We start from the raw sequence: 23,112 nt of genomic DNA on the forward strand, positions 1-23,112 counted from the left end.
AAAAATAGTGAATATTCTCAATATTATAATTATACAGATATAGTATACAAAGTTAAATTGAAGATCTTCGATCTTCTTCTGCATGTATAATACAGAGAAAATAACATATAAAAATTATATAGGAGAAGAAAAAGGATATGAGAAAAATCATTAGCTTTATATTTTTTATATCAGGTATATTTCATCTATAAAGGGAACCAATTTATCAATATGTTTTGTTTATATTTACAGAGAAGCAAATAATACATTCTTCGCATTTTGTTATTAATTTGTAATTGTTAAAATTTGACTGGTTTATCTATTTATTCTAAGATATTTGATTTTAGCAAAAACAGTGGAAGAGACAGTACTTAAAAGGTGTATACATGTCCATATATATATGCCTATTTTAGCAATTTCCTAATTTATTCATTTATTTGCATTATTTCACCCTCCCCCTTATTGTTAAGGTAAACTTTATTCATATGCATGAACAACAATAATATAAAATGAAGTAAGATAAAAATATTCATGTAATAATATTTGTATAATGTACGTGTTAATCGTAAAAAGAGCTTTGGGAAATTTCTTTTAGAGTTTCTAAGTTATAAATATCATTTTCATCTGCATCCTCATCAATATCATTATCACTGTTGTTGTAATCGTTATTATTGCCTAGTATTTTTGTAACTTTATCATTGTAGCTAATAAAGTTTTGTTCAGTTCCAGAAGGAGTATCACCGTAATATAAGTTCATTAATTGCAATTGCTTTATTATTTTCGTAAGGGTATTTATTTGTTCTTTTGTTTCCTCGGATAAGTTTTCTTTTAAAAGGAATGGAGATAGTAGTTGTAAACCATCAAACCATATGAATTTATCTTCTTTATTTTCTATGAAAAAGTTTAATAAAACTTTTCTTCTTTTGGTTAATAATGAAATTTCACATAGATATTGGTTGTCGATTCTATTGATTAAATATGTGTGATCTCTAATAGATTTTGTCTTTGTGTTAAATTCTTCACATTCATATATTCCTATGCTTCGAAGCGATATACTTATAGTTGGAAAATTTGTACCACTAATATCATTCGCAATAATCTTATTATCAAATACTTCTGGTATTTTTGTTGTCTTTTCAGAAAATTCTCTAGCTAATAGTGTATTTTGATTATAAGATAAAATAATGAAGTAAACAGAAAGCGGCTTTAGTGCTAAATCTAATGGATTTTGAACCGAGACCCATGTACCTCTTTGTAATTTTGACAACCGTTGTTTTTTGATAAAATCATATACCTGCAACTTTAAAATTTTATCGAAACTTTTAAATTGAATAGACCATTTTGTGTCAAATCTACCTTTTAATGCTTCAATTTGCCATGATCTTAATTTTTCATAACTTAACGATTTTATGATCATTCTTAATGCACTAAAATGAGTCTCATACGATTGATCTAATTTAATCGAAGACACTTCTTTAAAGATTAATTTTAATGCAACAGGTATTAAATCTATTAATGATTGTAAATCACTATTTGTAATGTTGGAGTTGGCAAATGACATCCATAATTGTAGTTGAAATACCAACAATTCATAGATAATGCAATTTTTCTGAAAAATAAAAAGTGAGGGGTATAGCAATCCTTTTAATTCGTTTTTGTTTTTATAGCAAAATTCGTGGACGTTTTCAGAGATTTTGGAAAGTATATTAAATAGGGGAAACTTATTACCATTATAAAATATCAAATAATCATACAAAAGTTCTCTAAATGATGTTTGCGGACTGTTTAAAAAGGCGAGAAGGTCTACCGCAAGTAGCAGGTTTAGAGAACCATAACTTATAGCAAATAATGAAAAATCATTATTATTTAAAATATTATATATGGGAAAGAAATTTCTGATTGAATTCTCCAATTTCTCTCTTAATAGCGGATAGTTTTGTAAACTTTCAGCTTTTAGAAACTCATACAGTTGTAACATTGAAGATGTTATTTCATTTAAAATAATATTTCTAATATCAAATGATTTAGAGCGAAGTACTAAAAAAATGAAAACTTTAGATAGATTTTCATTGTTAATTTTTGATAATAGAATTGGTATTAATGTGCCCATTAATTTCTGATGAGAAACTGTTAAAAGTAAATGTGTTTTAAGAATTAAATTTACATAATGCAAAGCAATAATAATTGTTTGATCTTCAAATGATATGGTATCCTGAAGAAATTTAATCATATTTGGTGGGATATAATTGTTTTTTAATGTGTGTTCAAAAAATATTATAATCTGATTAACATATTTATTAGGGTTATTAAGAAAATCTTTTAAAATGAGTCCAATCACAGTAATATGCTGTTTCCAGGAGCTTACTGATAAAAATAAATTTAATAATTTCAGAAATGATACATTAGATATAACATCTCCAAGTAAAGTCTCCGTATTACAATGTATAATAAATTTATTCAGTATTGGTGTTAAAGCTTGTATATCAATTTTTTCTTTCAAAATCAACAAATTATCAAAATATAATTCAGAGTGTAATATGGACAATTTTATACTTTCATCATCCTCTAGTTTTTTCAGTATATCATTAAGAATTGTTAATTCGGATACTTCGTTCAATAATAATGGTGAAATATTAGTACTAGCATTTTCTGTCATACTGCATAGTGTAAGTGCGAGTTTAGATGAACAACTTTGAAAAAAAGTAGTGTAAACAATAGTTTTGAATATTTTTTACGATAAGTAAAATTCTGGTTCGCTCAACATTGAACCTCTAGATCGGTCTTTAAAACTTGTGCTAATAATGGCAATTAACAAATACCTTTTAGTAACCTATAATTATAAAGGATTGATAAACTATTGCAATCTGATTCCAATAAAATTTGAAACTATTCGAATTAACGCCCCCTAAAATACATATGCCTCAAGTATATAATTTGGATATTATTGTATGAAAGATGTATTTAGGCATATATTCTTACTTATGTGCAGAGAATGTTTTCTTTAATCCTTTTTCTTCTGTTCGGAAGGACTAAATTTTGAAAATAGAAATCAGTTTATACAAAATATCAAGATAGGGAAGGAAACAACATAATAAAGTAATGTGTTGAAACCATGCGTATTGGATGAAATCTATTAATAATAGTTACACAGCAGTTACGAGTGTTGAAGCTAAATTAGAATTATCAAAATAATATTTCAATTGTTTTACTAGTTATATGGTGCCAAAAAGAAAGAGATGGTAGATCTACATGCTGGTTCCCTTTTAAGTAAATTTCCAGATCTTAGTAGAATGAAATATAATAATATGACAGTAGACTTTGACGAAAGCCTTATAGAGAGTTTACTTCTAAAACAACTATTTTCAATAGATAGAAATATTTCTTTTCCCTTAGAATATTTAAATGAAACATCTCTAAATAATCTTTTTAAGAAACTCCAAGATTTATCAGGAATCACGGAGACTATCTTTAAAGAGAATCAAATTTTGCAAGAGTCTAAGATATTAAATAAATCAATATCAGAAATTCAAAATAGTGCTAAACAAATTACAACGTCTGCATGGTCATTTATACAAGGATTGGTCGTTGGACAGTTAAGTATTGTCATTTTATTGATATTTTTTATTAAATTTTTCATATTCGCAGATGTTAAGGAGAAAGATAATAATCCATCTATTCCAAAGAATTCTGTTTCATTTAGAAGGCATGGTTTAAACGACGCACAACGAAATAGCAATTTAACTTCAACTTTAACAAATTCTTTGATTTCTTTTTCCACCATATTGAAAAGAGGGGGTGAAGAAGTGAAGACTATCACTGATAAAAGCGGTAATATCCAGGAAAATGAAACATCGGAAAGGTCGGTTCAAATTAATAATATTTTAACTAAAACTTCTTATGATGTTAATTTACATAAATCAGAATCCCTGGACTGGTTTAATGTCCTGATTGCACAAATTATAGAACAATTTAGGGAAGAAGCTGTCAGTAAAAACAATATTTTGATGTCTTTAAATAAGTTCTTTACAAACAACTTTATCACATTCCCAGATTATTTGGATACAATAAAAGTAACTGAGCTTGATATTGGTAATAATTTTCCTATATTTTCAAATTGCAGAATTGAAAATGAAAAACAACAATTAGAAGCAAAAATAGATATTGATTTAAAAGATAGACTTGCATTGGGGATTGAAACAAAACTATTATTGAATTTTCCCAAAAAAGCATTTGCAGCGTTACCAATCAGTTTAACAGTGGCTGTGGTTAGATTTCACGGATCACTAACAGTTTCCTTAACAAGAGCTGATGAGTTTATACATCCATTAGAAGAGAAAAATACAAATCAAATGAAAGCAGAGGTTGAAGACGAAAATAATAATGGATATTTTTTGATTTTTTCTTTTTCTCCTGAGTATGTATTAGAATTTGAAACGACATCTTTAATTGGTACTAGATCAAAATTAGAAAATACACCGAAGGTGGCAAGTTTGATCGAATATCAGATAAAAAAATGGTTTGTTGAAAGATGTGTTGAGCCCAGATTTCAATTCATTAAGCTGCCCAGCATATGGCCCAGGAGTAAGAATGTAAGAGAAGAAAAAAATGACAACAATTCATAATAGGACGCTTTCTTTTTTTCTAAGTTATAAAAATGGTTTATGAGTTATAATTATGTCTATTGTATTGGTTTCAAGTTAATTATTTAGTTATAAAAGTTTATATGACCATCTTCACCCATGTAAGATTTATCAATATCACATATTAATCCAAACAGTTTATACAAAGTGTCTTTTTGTTCATTTGCTACTCCATAATCATCATATGGTATCCATATTTTATTAAGGTTTTTGGTATAATCAATGTTTGGTAGTTGGTATGTATGAAAATAATTATTTATAGATACATATTCTTCAGACTTTGTCGGTTTTATATCATTATCTTGAAGAGATGTAAGCGAAAATTCATAAGCAGAATGTTTAGTGAATTTTGAATGTGCAATAGCTGTACATATTAAAAGAATCAGCATATATATCACCAGATCATAACGATTCCCAATAGAAAATATTCCTAGTAAACATAGTTCGAGGAAATACATTCCAGCATAAAGTTGAAGCAATCCATGTAAATATAATTTTCCAAAAGTTTCCGATTTATTCTCTGTGTTGTATTCGTAGATAAATAAATACTGAAATGATAGATTGACTATTGAAAAAGAAATACAAGCTAATGGTAGGATTAAAGGAGCTATTACACTGTAGATTAGAGTTATGCAACTTAAAATTGAAAAAATTGGATATATTGATCCCCATCGGAATAATAATGACGTTCTTAATGTTTTGAGTTTTTTATGTGGTGGTGATAAAGTGAAGATTATTCTATGTAACTCCAACAAAAGTTGTTTGAAACGTAAAAAATTGCCACCTGCATAAGAAAGACCTCTCATTATTACAAAAGAACAAAAAAAATTGGAACTTTTGGGTAATTCCTGTGCTAGTAATGTCGGAAAATTGGTTGGGTTATCCAATATATTCTCTATTATAAACGATATGCCTGATGATATAGTAACCACTAGGAATATATGAACGAATAAAAATGCAAAAAACCAATGTTGAGTATCTTTTTCAACCTCAGTTCTTGATTTACAACCCTTTAAAAATGCAAAAAAATTAAATATTAAAGGAACTGCTTCTGTTAAAATTATTAATGTTATTACTGGCAGAATCATCATTATGATGTTACTAAGAAAATCTGGCTCAAATATTTTATCCTTTGAATTTCGAAAGAAAAGTGTGATATATGGAATTTGTGATATTGATGCAATTAGTGCTACTGGTATTATCCATCCAACAATTACAAATATACTTAAGATATTGGCTAAAGAGGCTTTTAAAAAATGAATCACTCTATTATGGGATTCCATATTTTTCCAGATAATATCTTGTGGGTGTAAACCTTGATATGCGATGGTTGTGTAATGTTCATCCTCAATGAGATTTTTGTACAATTTTGCTTCAAATGGTGTTTTAAAATTTAAAATCATGACGTTTTTAAGCACGTGGTTTGGTAATAAGTCAGCAGTTTGCTTATTCTCATCTCTTGTTCTATAATACTGATATTTTTCAATAAGGTAATTATATTGTTGTATGAGATCAGTCAAACACATGTATCTACTGTATAAAAATTTTGATTCATTGAAATTGGATGCTGGAGAGATTATTTGGATGGCTTCTAGAGAATTCTTTCCACTTCTTTTTAGTAAGGATAATAGGCGGATTCCAAGAGTCTTTTGACAAAATATGGCATATTTACCTATACACTTAAGTCGGTAAATGATTTTTCGAATATAAGAAGAATGCACTATCGTGAAAATTCTTCGGTAATATGTTTCTAAATAAATTTGAAAGACAATCTGTTCTATAGTTTCCTCCATTTTGTATATACGCTTCCATATCAGATAAAGTTGTTTGTAATTTTTAGCAATATATTGAATTCTATTTAAAATACCAATCTTTAAGAATTTTTGATTCATATCTATGACAGTAGTTCTGTTTTCACATATAAGGAGTATGTTCTGGTATTTATATTTCATAATATGATTATCAATAATTTGTTTAGTCTTAGATATTTCCGAGTACATCACAAAATGAAGTGAGATTATGGTAAAAAGACAAGAGACAAAATGTAATGTCATTTTTTCAGTTCCAATATTTGACATATTGAACATTTCTAATGTTTTTTTAGAAACGTTTGCTTGATAATGTATAGGCAAAAGTAATGGGAGATTTATTATTGAAAGAATAAAAAAAAATATTGTTAAAACCTTTAAATACCTTAACATGAAAAATGCATCCAAGCCTTTTTGGGATAAGAAATCATTAATGTTAGAGTTAAACAATGTGGTAATCCAGTTTTTGTTAAAATTTCTCTTTTGTAAAAGTGCATTTGGTTGATATATGGATTTGAATATATTCCTGAAAATAGAAAATAATATTATTTGAAATATAAAATAGGAAAAGGAGATGGACAGACCTTCAATAAAAGCTTTTAACGTTATCCCTTCTTGGTATTGAGCAGAACCTGTTCTTGTTGTATCTGCAAAATATCTTAGAATTGTATGCGTCACAAAAAGCAACGAGTTTCTATGGATTGTTGTCACATTTTTAATATATAATGAACTGGTTGTATTTGAATTTTGTGAAAACATTACTTTTTAGGACTTCTGTTTTATCCAAGTTTATATTAATAAAATTTGAATATATAAAAAGTTTTCATAACAAATACTGTTTGATATATGTAAATATATATATTTCTACATTAGCTTGTATGTTTTGCGGCTTTTTTCAACTCATATTATTTTTTTATTCATTTATTGATTATATAAAAAATTATAGCAAAAAACAATTATTGTCATATATCTAAAGTGTCAAAAATAAAAATTGTATTTTTTAAATATTGTGTATGTTGGAATCGCTAAAAAATATAAACAGAGAGGTTTATGTATTTATTTATCATTTAAATTTCATAAAAAACCCGTTGTTTAATATTCTAGTTTCTGTTTTCTTGTTTTAGTAGAGAAATACTTAATCTTCTCTCAAACAAACTGTAAGAAAGTTCATATAAGATATTATTAGTTATTAAGAATCATTCAATCTTAACGTATATGTAAATAAATTTTATTTTGTTGCGTTAAAGGTTTTCTTAATAATAATAAGTATAGGTAGTTCGCCCTAGCCAATAGGTTATGTATTATATAAAAAGAAAATAAACTAATATTAGGCATTTGATCTACAAATGTTATTAATGCATGTTTTTATTACTCTCAAAGTATAATATATTGTAAAAAGCCTTAATTGGAAATCCTGAAATACGTAGTATGTGGGTAACGCCAAATATTGAAAGACTTGGAACAACTGAAACTCTGGACTCAATGTTTTGAGTGTACTTGAACAAATGATTGATCGTTGGATAAACATTGGTAACAAATTACTGAGAAGCTTACTTAAGAGACCCTTGATTATTGAGAGATAGTACCAAAGGTAATTATCAGCATTGACATTCGTATTCTATTGATGGGTTCAACCTAGAGGAAAAACAATAATAATAACAAGAATATCGATAATAACTAGGATTAACCTATTCAATAGTTAAAATCAGTCAATTATATGATTTGTAAGCGTTTATATACATAATCAATATTTATATTTTAATATATTGCTTGTGATAGCCCCTTACACAGTTATTTCATAAAATGATTTGAAAAGGTTTACGTAAAAAAGTTTTGTTTTTTTTTATTTTTTTGTCCATTTTTAAAAGCTAAACATAAACAATATTCAACTACTAATAAAAACTATTATAATTTATATTGTTAAATTTCAAATGAGAAAAAAACGTATGTCATACACTTTAATTTTTTCAAAAAATGCAATTATATTTGATGTTCATAACAACACATCAAGAATACAACATAGAATGCTATGAAATAACCATAATATTAGGATTGAAAACAGATGTTAAGAAAAGTTTGAGAAATGGTCATTCATATTAACACAAAACTTCAGAGTCAAAAACTCTATCAAATTTCATTGCAAGTTGAAATGACAAAATAATATCAACTTATAATAAGATGTTGGTAGTATTACATTTTCTTAACTATATATAGTAGAATATTAGTAGTATTATAAAAATATCTTAGATATTTGCCCCTTTTTGTTCTAACATAGCTAATATACAAAATATAATAATATGTAGTGTAACTCAATCCATTTTCGAATTCTCTTTTAATTACTTTTATAATTTCCAGTCATTTAGTACGATGAATTTAGATTATCAATAATATTTTTAATCACATTGGAACAATTCAGGTTTTATAATGTTTGTCAATAAATTATTCTAGGTTGAAATTTTAATTTTAAGGTTTATCAGAAAATTATATGTTGAATGTTTAAGTAAATAAAATGTTGAAAGTGTTGGAAAATAAGAGCTTTATTACTGTCATTAACCTAAAAACCGATTTTTAATCCAGTTTTTATTATATTTTCTGCGGTACATAAATACGCCATAATATGCGGAATACATTTTATTTTCCGCCAAGTGTGTTTTCCAGAGATTTGAAGAAAAATGAGAAGCTTTAAAAGAAGGGTTAAAGTAAATACAAGAATATATAATGCATGCTGTTGGAAAATGAGAGTTTATTACTGTCATTTCCATAAAAGTTATTTTTAATTAGTTTTTCTATATATTATGTGGTGTACGGATGTACTATAATATCAAGAAGACATTTTATTTTTCACCAAATATGTTTTTCATAGATGTGAAAAGAAATGCAAACTCTAAAAAAAGATTCAAAGTAAATATAAGAATGCATACTGTATCCACTATATAATAAGTATATACATGCATTTAATACAAAACACAACAAGCATCTATAACTTAACGATGTCTGCCATTACCATGGACGCCGAGGGCTCCAAATTCCAACACATACACTATATGATAAGTATATACATGTATTTAGTAAAAGATATAACAAGCATCTATAATTTAATGATGTCTGCCATTACTATGAACGCTGAGAGCACCCAATATCAACAGTTCTAGATTCATTCAGAATCTTATATAATCTTGTTGGTGATAACTACTCTGTTATGCAATATCCATTGTTGTAGATCAACCTTGAAATAATGATTATATAGAAAAAAACGATAAAGGTTGAAAAATATTGTTAGGGTTTTGTGATAGTTGTCAAGAAAAAGTTCTAGTTTGGATTTATAGGACTTAGGGTTTGTTGATAAATCCCATGTGATTGTTGAATAATATGTAACAAAATGAAACATTCATGAAACATTAAATAGCTAATTAAGGAGAAATGTATCTATGGTGACAATCGTTACAGAACCTCAAATAAGAAACTATCAACCCATAGTTCATATATAAAGGACCAGTATTTTGGTATCTAAATTTATATGTTTGGTTGATTTATAATTATATGTAGCACATTGTATAATATAAAAAAAAAACAAGCAATAACCCCTTAACCCTCCTAGTTATATATAACGTTCTTATATATTTGTTATTGCCCTTACTATTCGTTCAATAGTACTGTTAAAAAAATTGATCCTAAGTCCAAACTATAACAACCACCGCCGGAGGTGGTTCCTTGGCCCAGTTGGTTAAGGCACCGTGCTAATAACGCGGGGATCAGCGGTTCGATCCCGCTAGGAACCATTCTTTTTGTAGATTTTTTAATATCTCTATATGTAATAACCCTTAGGTTATGTGTTTCTGATAACAGTTAATCTTATTGAAATCTCAATAATATTTCACTCAGATAAATATAAGATATAGACTCTTTCTATATCTCTAGATGTAATATTCCTATATCTATCCAAGTGAAGTATTATTGTTATTCTAACAAGATTAATTGTTATCAGAAATGCATAACCATAAGCTTATCACACTTTTACAACCCATAATTTTTATATCTTGACCTGTATGTGAAGATCTGTCACATGAGATATATTCTTTTGGAATATAAAATATAATAAATGACTCTCGATTTCTGTCTATATATGATAAATAAACTATATTGTACACAAAGGGTAAGCTAACATACACAATATATGGATATATATACATTTATAGATTCAGAACTTACCTGGTCTAGAAGTAAAGGTACACAACTGAATTATTAGTATAGTAAATTTTATTATTTTTACCAACCAAATATACAAAGTCAAACCTTGAAAAATTCATTATTTTACAACACACACATGCATTATTCATAGTCTCCTATTTATTTGGGATATTTAGAAGTAGATTAAATTCTGTATTTTGATATATTCATAGTATTATACACTATTGATTATCTGCTCTATCTAGTAAATAATTCTGATTTAGTAAAAATATTTATTTATATCATTTTTTCCCTTTCTTCTTACCGCTTTTTCCTGACTTTTTACCCCTTTGGCTTCTTAATTGATCTTTAATACGGTCTTTTTGTGTTTTCTTATACAACCTTCCACCTACTTCTAATGCTTCTTCTCTCTTCCTCTTTTTGCTATTAACCGTCTTTTTCTGCTTAGCTAATACATTAAGTACTTTAGCGTTCTTCTTTTCTGCTTCAGTTTGGAACCATGTTCTCTTGGGTCTTGCTTGAATTTCGTCCTTGTATTTCAACATGTTTTCACCCTTTTTTAATTCCATTTCTGCTCTCAATATTTCTTTTTCTTCTTTTTCTTCTACCAAGATTTCCTCAACAACGTCTTTAGATTTATCAACCAAACTATTGATTTCTTCTACTTTACTCCAATTAACATTTCTACCTAATGCTCTTCCAGAATTGTTATTGGTTTTATTTGTATCCTCTACACTTTTTATAGCCGCCCTAACTACGCTTCTTTCTTGAGACGATTCCCCAACAAAAGTGACAGAACGACCTTCTCTACCTGCTCTGGCAGTACGACCAACTCTATGTAAGTAAATTTCATAGGTCTTTGGCATATCATAATTAATAACAACCTCAATCTTTGGAATATCTAAACCTCTAGAAGCCAAATCTGTACATATCAAAACCGGAACTTCAAGACTTTTAAATTTCTTGACAGAATCCAAACGTTGTTCTTGTGTTAAAGAACCGTGTAATTCTGCCACACTCATACCTAACAAACCTAAGATAATTCTTAATCTGTGTGCAGTTTCTTTTCTTGCAACAAAGACAACAATTCTTCTTTGTCCCTGTGGATCTAATTCTCTTAATAAACTGAATAATAAGGCAGGTTTCAAATGGTCTCTTTTACGAATACGAACAAATTCCTGAGTTAATCTAGATGCAGCCTGTTTTGGTGGATCAATCATAATTCTAACAGGTTTTTTTAGAGACAAAGATACCAACTGTTTAATCTTAGAATTCATTGTTGCCGAAAATAATAATGTTTGTCTTTTACCTGGTAACAATGTCATGATTTCTTTTAATTCATCTTGGAACCCTTCTTCTAACATTCTATCTGCTTCATCCAAAACTAAAATTTCTACTGAATCGACATTAAATGAAGCAGAATTTCTGATATGATCGATAAATCTACCTGGTGTAGCAATAACAATATCAGGTCTTGTCTTTAAAGCTTGTTCTTGTTGTCTTAAATTCAAACCACCAACAGCAAGACCAAATGTTAAACCACTAACAAATTTACCAATTCTTTTGGCTACATCTGAAATCTGAATGGCCAATTCACGAGTTGGTGTTAACACAACAACCCTTGTAGATGCGATTTTACTTGGTTTAAATAAAAGACGTTCAATGATTGGAATCATAAATGCGGCTGTCTTACCAGAACCAGTTACAGCCCCAGCAATAATATCCTTACCTAAAAGAGCAATTGGAATAGTGGCACTTTGGATTGGAGATGGTTTAACATACCCCAACTGACTCAAACCCTTCAACACTGGACGTGATAATGATAATGAATTAAACGTTTTGTGAATTTGTTGTTTTGCTTCTTCACCTTCAGTTTCTGGAGCATAAAATTCAGCCTTAGCCTCTGCAGAATCATCTTCTTCGTCTTCCTCATTATCTTCTTGTTCATCGATGCCTTTATCGTCGACATCATCATCCCCTGATATACTTGTATAGTCCTGATTGGAATCAGTTTCGGAATTCTCATTTTCATCTTCATCACTTTCGTTTTCACTAGCATTTATTGGAGCACCCATCCCAAAACCATCCATAGCCAATTCATCATCATCTTCGTCCTTATCTTGATGTGCTTCTGGTTCTTCCTCACTATCCTTCTCCTTTTCATCATCATCATCATTATCGGATTCAATGTGAGCCATTTTAATTAGTCCACCTTTTCTTCTAATGATTTTATCTAAATCAACATCTTTTTTATCATTGTTTGTTCCATTATCATCATTATCACCGTCAAAATTCCAACCATCAAACTTCGTATCATATTGGTTTGAATCGTCTAAATGGAATGTAAAATCAGTATTAATATCCTCATGAACATCTTCATCTAATTCCTCACGATTTTTATTTTTATTTTTTGTTAAACCTTTCTTCTGTTCTTTGTGATTAGTGGTGTTAACTACTACAGAAGAACCTAATTCTTCATCAGATAGATCTAAATCTGGAACATCTTCTTCACTATCACTAATAGTTGGAATAAAATCCAAAGTATCAAATTTTTTCATTTTATAAAATTAGAAAGGATGAAAGCAATCAATTAAATATATGATATACAATAAAATATAAAGTAATATGATAGTGCTATGTATGGCAGTGATAGTGGAAACTATTCTAATTTAATTCCAGTTGTTGACATTTCACTTTTGCTTTAAAATTATATTTTATATATCAATCCTTTCAAGCTCATCTCATATTATAATTTTGGTCTATATAAAAAAATAATTTTTAGCTCATCGCATTGCATGGCAAAAAAAAAAATTATAAAAAAAACTATTTTAAATTTTCTAACAACACTATTATCCTAATTGAATGAATATATTTTTTTTCTTACACAAAAAGACTAAATCCTCGTAAATGTTATTTTTCACGAAAATCGATGATTACTGTGTTTTCTTAAAAATAGTGCGTATTCTGTTTTATTGTCTATGAAGATTACTTTCTATTGTTTTAACCAAGCAAAAAGATATTGTATGGAATGCAAATATATATACTTGAGGTTCAAATCACGCTAACATTGTATTCTCTACGCTCTATCCTAATATTTAGTCGATTATTTTTTTTAGAAGGAAATCCTTCTGTATCTATTGTTTTAATTTCAAATTAAGAAATATATGCATATATATTCGAAAAATATTTGATTAAAGGTAACTAATGAAATATATATTCTAACCAAAAACCTTGAACTAAAAATCGTTAAAGGCTGTAATATAATGTTTTTAATTATATTAAATTTTATAGAAAAAATGAAAATGATTTCTTTTTGATTGGCTTTCTGATTTTCATTTAAATATATTCTTTTCTTTACCTCATGTAAATAAAGAAAGTTTGATACGTTTCCAAAAAGGGAAAAATAATAAAGATAATAAGATAAAAAACATATATATATAAGAAACGAATATTTTGAAAATATTTCTTCTTAATATTTTAGCCAGTAATTACTTAACAAGGAACACCCACAAAAGTATTTTTCAGCAAAAGATTTATAACCTATACAAAATGATCTAATTAATAACTACTATATTATTAACAAAGTTCGATCAATCAACAAGGAACAGGATGAAAAGACAGATGACCATATTTCTGAAAGAGTTCCAATTTTTTTTAAGATGGAAGATGAAATTGAGGAATTAAGAAGAAGTAAGCTTCATTTTATGGGAACCTTAGAAAAAATAGATAAAGAAGTATTATATAGAATATATAAATTTGTTTTAATGAAAGAAAAAAACAAATCTAGTTTAGTGCTTCTAATCTTTTTGTGGACAATACTTATGACGACATATATATAGTTTATGAAACCATGCAGCTAAAATTTAATGGAAAACAATTCATTAAAATGAAAGGCAATCCTAATATTAGATGCTGTTTTTTACATTATAAATAACATAGTAAAATAAAAATAGAAATACAGACTTAACAAAGAAATTAATCATTTAACTCCATTATCTAAAACAGTTATTAGCAAACCAGCTGTCTGGTAAAAAACACAGTAAGATATATTAATTAGTTATGAAAAAAAAATTGAAAAAACCAATATTGATAAAAAAAGAGTTCTATGCTGGTCTGGATCTTTGGAAATGTGCCTATTATCCACAAAAATTCAATAGCAAATTTTCTATGTAGCCATTAATTAAACATTGCATTAAAAAATGGTATATCAAAATAACATCATTTTTAAGTTATATACTCTAAATTACAATGAAATTACTTTCACTATTAAATCATGATTTAAATTATAACAGAATTAAAAATATTAACTCTACTTCAATTAGATTTAGAGAATTTAATATTTTGAATACAGAAGAAAATAATATTACCAACAGGAATATAGACGGTTTTGATGATATGAGCATCATATCAGGGGAGAGCTTTATTTTCAATTGACAGAAAATTAAATCAAACTACTTACCAGCTTCATATTACTAGTAATAATTCATATAAATATTGACAAAATATCCTAAAGTACGATTAGTAAATAATGTTATTAAATTTATCAGCGAACTAATACTTATAATTAAATGGTAGCAGGAGAAAAGAATGGGCGATACAAAAATTTTTAGAAAACCAAAGAGTTTTCTTGGCACAAGACAGAAATGGAATTGCAGATATTTTTACAACGTTGAAGGATTAGTTGACACATTTACTCGTTTGTAATTTAGCCTTAATATGTTTCGTTTATTTTGATGTATAATTGAGTTATTTATTTATAGAGAGTGTCAGGGAGTTGTCTATCTAAAACTGCTTGTTTGTGTATACTTATATATACTGTTTCTTTTATTTATTGTAGTTTTCTATAGATTTCTATTGTTCAATATAAAAACTTTTACCTTTCCTATTATTGTAGAAGAAAACAATACCGTTTCTAAAAGGTTAGATTTCTATGTATCTTTTTTTTTTTCCCCAGCCACTTAAAAAGGTACGACACTAAAAAAATTACAATACACCCTAATTATATCTGTTTTTTCAAATATGGAAATAAAGAATTGGACAAATATAACCTAACTAAAAATAAAAGGTATCAAGGAATATTCCCTTTTTAAAATGATTATAAATATTACAATTTCATTAAATGTCTTGGTAATCGAGAGAGAAAAAAGAGAATATTTAGAAAAATAATATAAGGAACACATTATAAAAAGGATGAAGACGTTATGTATCAGTTCAACTAACAATCAACACTATAAAAAGAGGTTAAAATATTTAAATAGGAAACATATAAGTTTAGATCTTACCCCAGCAAGAATACATTACTTATACATAGCTAAGCAAAAATGTCTGAATCAATTGATCAAACTAAGACCAATCCAGAAAATACAGAAAAACCAAAACCCTGTTGTGTTTGTTTAGACGAGAAGAAAAAGAGAGATGAGTGTTTACTATTTACAGATGTCAATAAAGAAGATAGTATGATTAAATGTAAAGAATATATCAACAAATACAAAGAATGTATGAAATCATATGGATTTGAAATTTAAATATCAACTTAAGGTATGTGAAAGGTACCTCATTTCCCACTTCCCTTAAGTTTTTTTTTGTTTATAAATAGTATTATCAGCTGTAAATAGTGATCGTTTATAGTATATTCTTACATATACATATCTCGTTAATTTATTATACATGAATATTCAATATTATTTTGATATCTATATGACTAAAAACAAAATAAATAAGGGTCACTTTAACTACTTCTTATATTCAATAAATTATTATTTATGCATATGTGTATAATATATATGTATATATATATGTATGTTCAAGTTCAACTAGATAAGATTTATATACATATTATGATGTTTATTATTAGCATGTTGTTATTATTGTATTTCTTTTTATTTTTATTTTTATTTTTATTTTTATTTATAAGCATAGTCATACTAGAATTATGATGAGAAGAGCTGAACACAGAAAGGGCTGCTTATGGACTGAATGATTTTAATGCTTCTACTAAAGGTTTACCGACTCTTTCTTGTACGGTTGTTGCCCATAAAACATCCAAATGCGAATATTCGTCGAATATCCAGTATTTAAATATTCTAGGATCTTCGCACTTATTAAAGTGATCGATTAACCTAAAGCCATCAACCAATTTATCCCTATGTGGTACAACCAATAAAATCTTTGGAAATAAATCTTCTTCACTATTTGTAAAATCGAACCATCTTTTGTTTTCAGGAAACAATAAGGTTGAAGAGTGTTGAATAAATGATATTTTATTAGGATCTGGACTTAGCCACCACTGCATTAATTTGACAGAGACATAGACAGGAGAGAACATAAAATGTGTTGCAGTTTTACCCCTTTCCCATAATTTATCATCCCATTCGAATACATAGGAAAAGAACAAGTAACAGATAAAGCCGAAGAATTTTGTGCCAAGAAACCATTGTCTTGTCAACATCATTATTTTGACAAACGATTTATTACCAAAGACAAGTGGGTTATCTATAGTTTTTGCCATAATCTTCAAAATTTTAGAATCGTTGAGTATTAACGGACCAGGATAACAAGCAGGAGCCAAGGCTATGAAGGTGTCGACTTTAGATCTGATGTCTTCCACATTATTGATGAGAGCTAGGAAAATCTCTGCTGTGCCTTGAGAATGCCCGACAAGATGAATCCTTTCGTAGCCTGTTTTTTCTTGAACGAAGTCAATCAAGACTGGCAAATCTATCTTGTACATTTCATTCATGTCCCAATTCCAATAATTCTTATCGTTTCGATTCTTTTCAGTTTCATATTCGAACCCAATACGGTTATTACCTAACCAGATATCGAAACCATTTTGGTTGAAATAGTAGGCTAAAGAATTTTCACCACCAGATGCAAAGGAGGCACTACTTTGCAGTAGTCCATGAATGAACAACATAGGTTTTTTATTTGTTGAGGCTGGGATATTCATGTCTTTTAAATGCCATAATTCCAGTGGATAACCATCTGGTGTCATCACCTGAAACTCTTCGACGATAATATTCAGTTTATTGTAATAGAAGGATAATGCAGGAATCAATATATCATGCTCTCTATCGTTGATTAATGGAATATTATGTTGATTTTTAAAATCATCGTCATGTGGAATTATATTCGATTCTAATTCTTCATTATTACTATTATTTTTCTTATTCTTATTATTAGTAATATTCTTATTTTTATCATAGAGATTCGTTACCAAATGATTATAAAGGGCACATACCATAATAACGGTAAGGCCGGCATGCAATATTATAATAGAAATTAATTTTCTAAATTGATTTCTAACTTCTCCAATGACTTCCATAGTAGAAAGTAGTGATGATGATGATGATGATAGTGATAGTGATAATGATTTTATTTTATTTTATGTTATTTTTTATTTATATCTGTATTTGTGTTATATATAAATATATGTATTATCTATATTTCTTTATCCATTTAATTGAACTAACCAAAAAAAAAAAAAGAAGATCAGATAGTCAGATTGGAAATGATAGTAAGATAGATCTCGATATGAATCAAAACTATATGCAACAGCGGTGCAAGTTTCTTATATTGTATCATATATCAACCACTGACATAATATACATATATACATATATACATATATACATACATACACACATACATATACATATATAGATATATATATATGAGATTTGGTATACTCATAAGCCTCTAACTACAGGCCCGATCCAAAAAAAAAATACAAATGAAATAAGATACAATGAAACAAAAGACTAAAAGATAAAAAAAAAAAATTGGCAAATATATGTCACAGAAGTTTGATAGAATAGAAATCCCGAGAAAATGAAGAGGAAACAAAAGAAAATTCTTTGGTTTTTAAACGAGACAATTGTTTTTTGCTTTGTTTTTTTGCAGATTTCAAGTTTCAATTTCTTGTTTTCTTTTGTTTTGGCGAGTTTGTTTTTAATGCGAGGGTTTGGAAAAAAAAAGAAAGAAAAAAAGAAAAAAAGAAAAAAAAGAAAAAGATTATTAGGGTTAGAAACAGTAATTTTTTTCCCTTGCTTTTTCTCCAATATTTCCACGTTTATCTGTTATTCTATTCTTCCCTTTGCAATGATTGAAGGAAAATCACTACTGTCCCCAACCAGAGAAGGAGAGGAGGGGGAGGGGGGGGGGTTTACATAAAAGGTGATGTAGATAGTTCATATAATAATGTTTATATCATAATACTTGTTGACATTATGTATGATGTGTAGAAATGATTCAAAAAAAACAACATAATTGTTCAGTTAGTTGTTCAGCTAGTTATTCTTTTTTTTTTTATTTTTGGAAAGAAGGAAAAAAGAAGGAAGGAAAGAAGGGACATATACAATACTTTTCTAAAGAATCAAAATCTGTCTGACACTAAACACCTCCTTCCCTCATTCTCTCATTCTCTCCTCTCTTTACGTCCCTCTTACTCGTAATATACATACGTACATAGATAGATAGATAGATATATGGATATCTGTATGTTTATGTGTTAATTATTGATATGTTTATTATAGCAAACAATAGAAAGAAAAGGGAATGGCAGCTTTTCCTCCCATTTATCTAACATCCGTACACCGGACAGACATTTCCAGAAAATCCAAATAATCACGTGACCGCCATTAATCAAAAAAAAAAAACTGAAAAAAAAAAAAAATAAAACAACATAAATAAATGGAGAAGAAAGGGAAAGAGGAAAAAGTTGCCTTTAAGAGAGAAAAAAAAAAAAAGAAAAAGAATGAGGAAAAAAAATAAAAAAGAGAAAACAAGAGAGGAGAGAAGAGAAGAGAAGAGAAAAGAAGAGAAGAGAGGGAGAGAAAAGATTAATTGATTGATTCATTGATTGATTGATAAACACATACATATACACATAAATATAAAGGTATAAACCGATTATTTTATGTCTTTTCATCATTATTACTATATACCTGATCCTTGTTGATTAAGCCCATCGGTTCTCTTATTCTTTTATCGTCATCTTTAATCTTATCTCGATAGCAAATATTACTACTACTACTACTACTACAACTACAGGCCACTACAGACCACTGCTACTACTATTGCTTAGACTATTTTATTCATTCATAATACCTCATTTTCATGGATCCAAACGGTATGGATGCAGAATTGGCATCTATTGTGTCCTCTCTAAGTGCACTATCTAATCCAGGTCTGTCTCAACAACAATACTCACATGGCTTTAGTAACAACAACAACAACAATAATAATAAACAACTAGGTGGATTTAGAAGTTCTAGTTTAACTTTAAGTGACAATGAATCAGATCTTTTAAGTCAAGGATCAACTTCTTATTTAGATCAAAACATTAACAATGCCTATAATACAGGGTTTGGGTTAGGATCCTTTGGTTATAATAAACAGACTACCTATTCTGTTGGCACCGCTCCTCCTTATGTCTCCACTTATGCCACTAATACACAACATAACAACAACAACATTAATACTAATAACACTGGACTTTATGTGAATACTAATAATTCTTCTTCCACCCAATTAAGAAACAAATTGAGTTTATTAGATACATATTCTAATAATTTGAATATGAACACTTTGAACTCAAATGATTTGAATTCATCGTTCAATAACCACAACAACTATAATACTGTAAATAATTTCAGTAACACTAACCTAAGTTATGATAAAGAAAATTATTATGCTCACACCATTCAAAATATTACTTCGAGTGCCACTTCGACCACTGGATTTTTCGAAAAATTTGGTAAATCCTTAATCGAAGGTACGAAAGAATTGGAAAATGAAGATTCTACTCCCACCATTGTTAACACCACTGTTAACACTTCTGCTAATGATCGTATGGATAATGAATATTTAAATACCACCAACAATAATACTAGTGCCACGAATTTAACAAACCAAAATGTTTGGAATCAGTCTACAGTCCCTTCATTTCAACTGCAAAATAGTGCCATGGTTGATAATGAAACTTCTTCACAAAATAGCAATGTTAATACTAACACCAATAATACCAACACCAATGAGCCCAACATGAATGATAATCCAGAGAGTTTACAAAAGAACGACCAAATGAAGTCTCCACCATTCTTTTTCAATCATTCTATCTTAAATAACGGGTTCCTCTATGGTAATAATTTCTCCCAGTTTCCGTTGGGATCTCCAACTAGCTTCATTCCTCAGATGTTTTATCCATTGGGTCAACATCCTTCTATCCCACCACAGATTCCGCCAAATAACAACAATAGCAATCAAATGAACAATACTGGTATTCCAAACACAACAAATATTAGCCACGATAAAAATAATACAACCGTCGGTACTACTAGTATTACTGCTACTATCAACAATAATGGTAATAATAACGTACCATCATCTATCCCTGATTATAGTTTGCCTGTAAATAACAAAAACTTAATTGAATCAAATATTCCTATTATCAACAACATTAACAACATTGATACAAATGACGCTTTACATGATTCAAATAATATAGGCTTACAAGGTGTACCAATGATATTTACATCACCTTCGTCAAAACCAATGGCCTTGAATATGAATCATCATCATTCTCAAAAATTGCAACAACAACACCCAAATAAAACTACAACTGTAAATAAGCATCCTAGAAGTAAGAATAATGATAACAACAATAATATTAACAATGATATTAAGAAAGGCAATCTATTTAATTCACAACAAATTCCAAATACTAATCATATTACAATCAATCCAGGCAATCCATATTTAGATCCACATAATACTACTGTTACTCCAAATTTCATCAGTAAATTAAATGAAAATACATTCAATAGCAATTTAGATATTGATGAATCAACAAGACATAAAACTACCATTCCATCTCAACAAAATTCCGGTTATCATAGATCTCCATTACTAGAAGAAATTAGAAATAATGCTGATAATAAATACACATTGAAGGATATTGTCGGCCACACCTTGGAATTCTGTAAGGATCAATATGGTTCTAGATTTATTCAAAAGGAATTGGCTACTGCTGAACCTTCGGAAAAGGAAGTTGTTTTCAACGAATTGAGAGACCATATATTGATTCTGTCTAATGATGTCTTTGGGAATTATGTAATCCAAAAATTCTTTGAATATGGTACGCCAACCCAAAAAAGTATTTTAGTAGAAAATTTTAAGGGTAGAATGAAAGAGCTTTCTGTTCAAATGTATGCATGCCGTGTCATTCAAAAAGCACTGGAATTTATTAAACCCGAAGAAAGAATTGAATTGGTGGTCGAATTATCTGATTGTGTCTTAAAGATGATTAAAGATCAGAATGGTAACCACGTGATTCAAAAGGCGATTGAATGTATTCCAATTGAATTATTACCATTTGTGCTTAATTCTTTGATTGGTCATATTTATCATTTATCTACACATTCTTATGGATGTCGTGTTATACAAAGATTGTTAGAGTTTGGTACAATCAAGGATCAGACCGTGATTTTAGATGAATTAAAAAATTTCATCCCATATCTTTTACAAGATCAATATGGTAATTATGTGATTCAACACATTTTACAACATGGTTCAGATGATGCTAATTGTCTACCAATGATCAACACTAAACAAGAGATTATTGATATTGTAGCTGACAATGTAGTTGAATTTTCAAAACATAAATTTGCATCTAATGTGGTAGAAAAAGCTATTTTATATGGTACAAAAGAACAAAAGAATTCCATCATTTCAAGAATTTTACCAAGAGACAACGAACATGCAGCCAACTTAGAAGATAATGCTCCATTAATCTTGATGATGAAAGATCAATTTGCCAATTATGTTGTTCAAAAATTAGTAACTGTTTCTGAAGGCGAAAGCAAGATTTTAATTGTAACTGCCATTAGAGCCTATGTTGATAAATTAAATAACACAAATGCTTTAGGTAACAGACATTTAGCAAGTGTGGAAAAATTGGCTGCATTAGTTGAAACTATCAAGGTTTAATTTTGAACAAAAAACTTTTTTCTTTTATCTTTTGATATTTTTGTTCTATTTTATTTTATTACATCCTACTTTATTTTTATGTGTTTTATTCTCTTTCTTACTTCTATTTACTTCAAGGCAAAGTATTTGAATACATCTTTATTTTTGTTTTTATTGATTGCTCTGATTTGTTATATTTTATTTTATTCTTAACTTTATTATATATATTATATAACATTTTGTAACATAAACAATTCTAAAAGAATAATATTTAATTAGTTTTATTCATTTAACTTCCCCATTCCCTTTATTTTTCTCTTTTTTGATAATTTAAGTTCGTTAACTTACATACATTAATATAATAGATATAAACTGATTCTTCAAATTGTTCTTCTCAAATTGTTTTATAAAACTTATATGAAATTATCTGAATAATTTGTAAATACTATAATACAGATATACATTTCTTCAAGGACACTTTCAAATAATTCCTTCACTTATACATGTTCCATGTCTGTACCTACATTAAT

At 28.2% G+C, this 23,112-nt stretch overlaps 7 protein-coding genes and 1 non-coding gene across 8 annotated transcripts; 4 read left to right on the top strand and 4 right to left on the bottom strand.

Annotated features, from left to right (window-relative positions):
- Positions 1–538: 538 nt before the first annotated feature.
- LMO1 (Lmo1p) lies at positions 539–2,635 on the bottom strand (the record flags this gene model as incomplete). The annotated part of the gene is made up of 1 exon (XM_064858399.1): positions 539–2,635. One exon carries the CDS (start codon positions 2,633–2,635, stop codon positions 539–541), a length of 2,097 nt encoding a protein of 698 aa, XP_064715106.1.
- A 580-nt stretch (positions 2,636–3,215) lies between these two features.
- Positions 3,216–4,601, top strand: MMM1 (ERMES complex subunit MMM1; the record flags this gene model as incomplete). Its single annotated transcript, XM_064858400.1, has 1 exon — positions 3,216–4,601. One exon carries the CDS (start codon positions 3,216–3,218, stop codon positions 4,599–4,601), a length of 1,386 nt encoding a protein of 461 aa, XP_064715107.1.
- Positions 4,602–4,684: 83 nt separating this feature from the next.
- SPO75 (Spo75p) lies at positions 4,685–7,186 on the bottom strand (the record flags this gene model as incomplete). The annotated part of the gene is made up of 1 exon (XM_064858401.1): positions 4,685–7,186. The coding sequence occupies one exon, from the start codon at positions 7,184–7,186 to the stop codon at positions 4,685–4,687; it is 2,502 nt and encodes an 833-aa protein (XP_064715108.1).
- Positions 7,187–10,131: 2,945 nt separating this feature from the next.
- PWA37_001786 lies at positions 10,132–10,207 on the top strand. The gene has a single exon. It is a non-coding gene; the product is annotated as a tRNA-Ile (tRNA).
- Positions 10,208–10,896: 689 nt separating this feature from the next.
- Positions 10,897–13,173, bottom strand: DRS1 (putative ATP-dependent RNA helicase; the record flags this gene model as incomplete). The annotated part of the gene is made up of 1 exon (XM_064858402.1): positions 10,897–13,173. One exon carries the CDS (start codon positions 13,171–13,173, stop codon positions 10,897–10,899), a length of 2,277 nt encoding a protein of 758 aa, XP_064715109.1.
- A 2,763-nt stretch (positions 13,174–15,936) lies between these two features.
- Positions 15,937–16,140, top strand: COX17 (copper metallochaperone COX17; the record flags this gene model as incomplete). The annotated part of the gene is made up of 1 exon (XM_064858403.1): positions 15,937–16,140. The coding sequence occupies one exon, from the start codon at positions 15,937–15,939 to the stop codon at positions 16,138–16,140; it is 204 nt and encodes a 67-aa protein (XP_064715110.1).
- Positions 16,141–16,580: 440 nt separating this feature from the next.
- YEH1 (sterol esterase) lies at positions 16,581–17,939 on the bottom strand (the record flags this gene model as incomplete). Its single annotated transcript, XM_064858404.1, has 1 exon — positions 16,581–17,939. The coding sequence occupies one exon, from the start codon at positions 17,937–17,939 to the stop codon at positions 16,581–16,583; it is 1,359 nt and encodes a 452-aa protein (XP_064715111.1).
- A 1,793-nt stretch (positions 17,940–19,732) lies between these two features.
- On the top strand, positions 19,733–22,603 carry PUF3 (mRNA-binding protein PUF3; the record flags this gene model as incomplete). The annotated part of the gene is made up of 1 exon (XM_064858405.1): positions 19,733–22,603. One exon carries the CDS (start codon positions 19,733–19,735, stop codon positions 22,601–22,603), a length of 2,871 nt encoding a protein of 956 aa, XP_064715112.1.
- Positions 22,604–23,112: the final 509 nt, after the last annotated feature.

This window comes from Arxiozyma heterogenica, assembly GCF_036370985.1.
Source record: "Arxiozyma heterogenica strain weizmannii chromosome Unknown scaffold_17, whole genome shotgun sequence".
NCBI lineage: Eukaryota > Fungi > Ascomycota > Saccharomycetes > Saccharomycetales > Saccharomycetaceae > Arxiozyma > Arxiozyma heterogenica.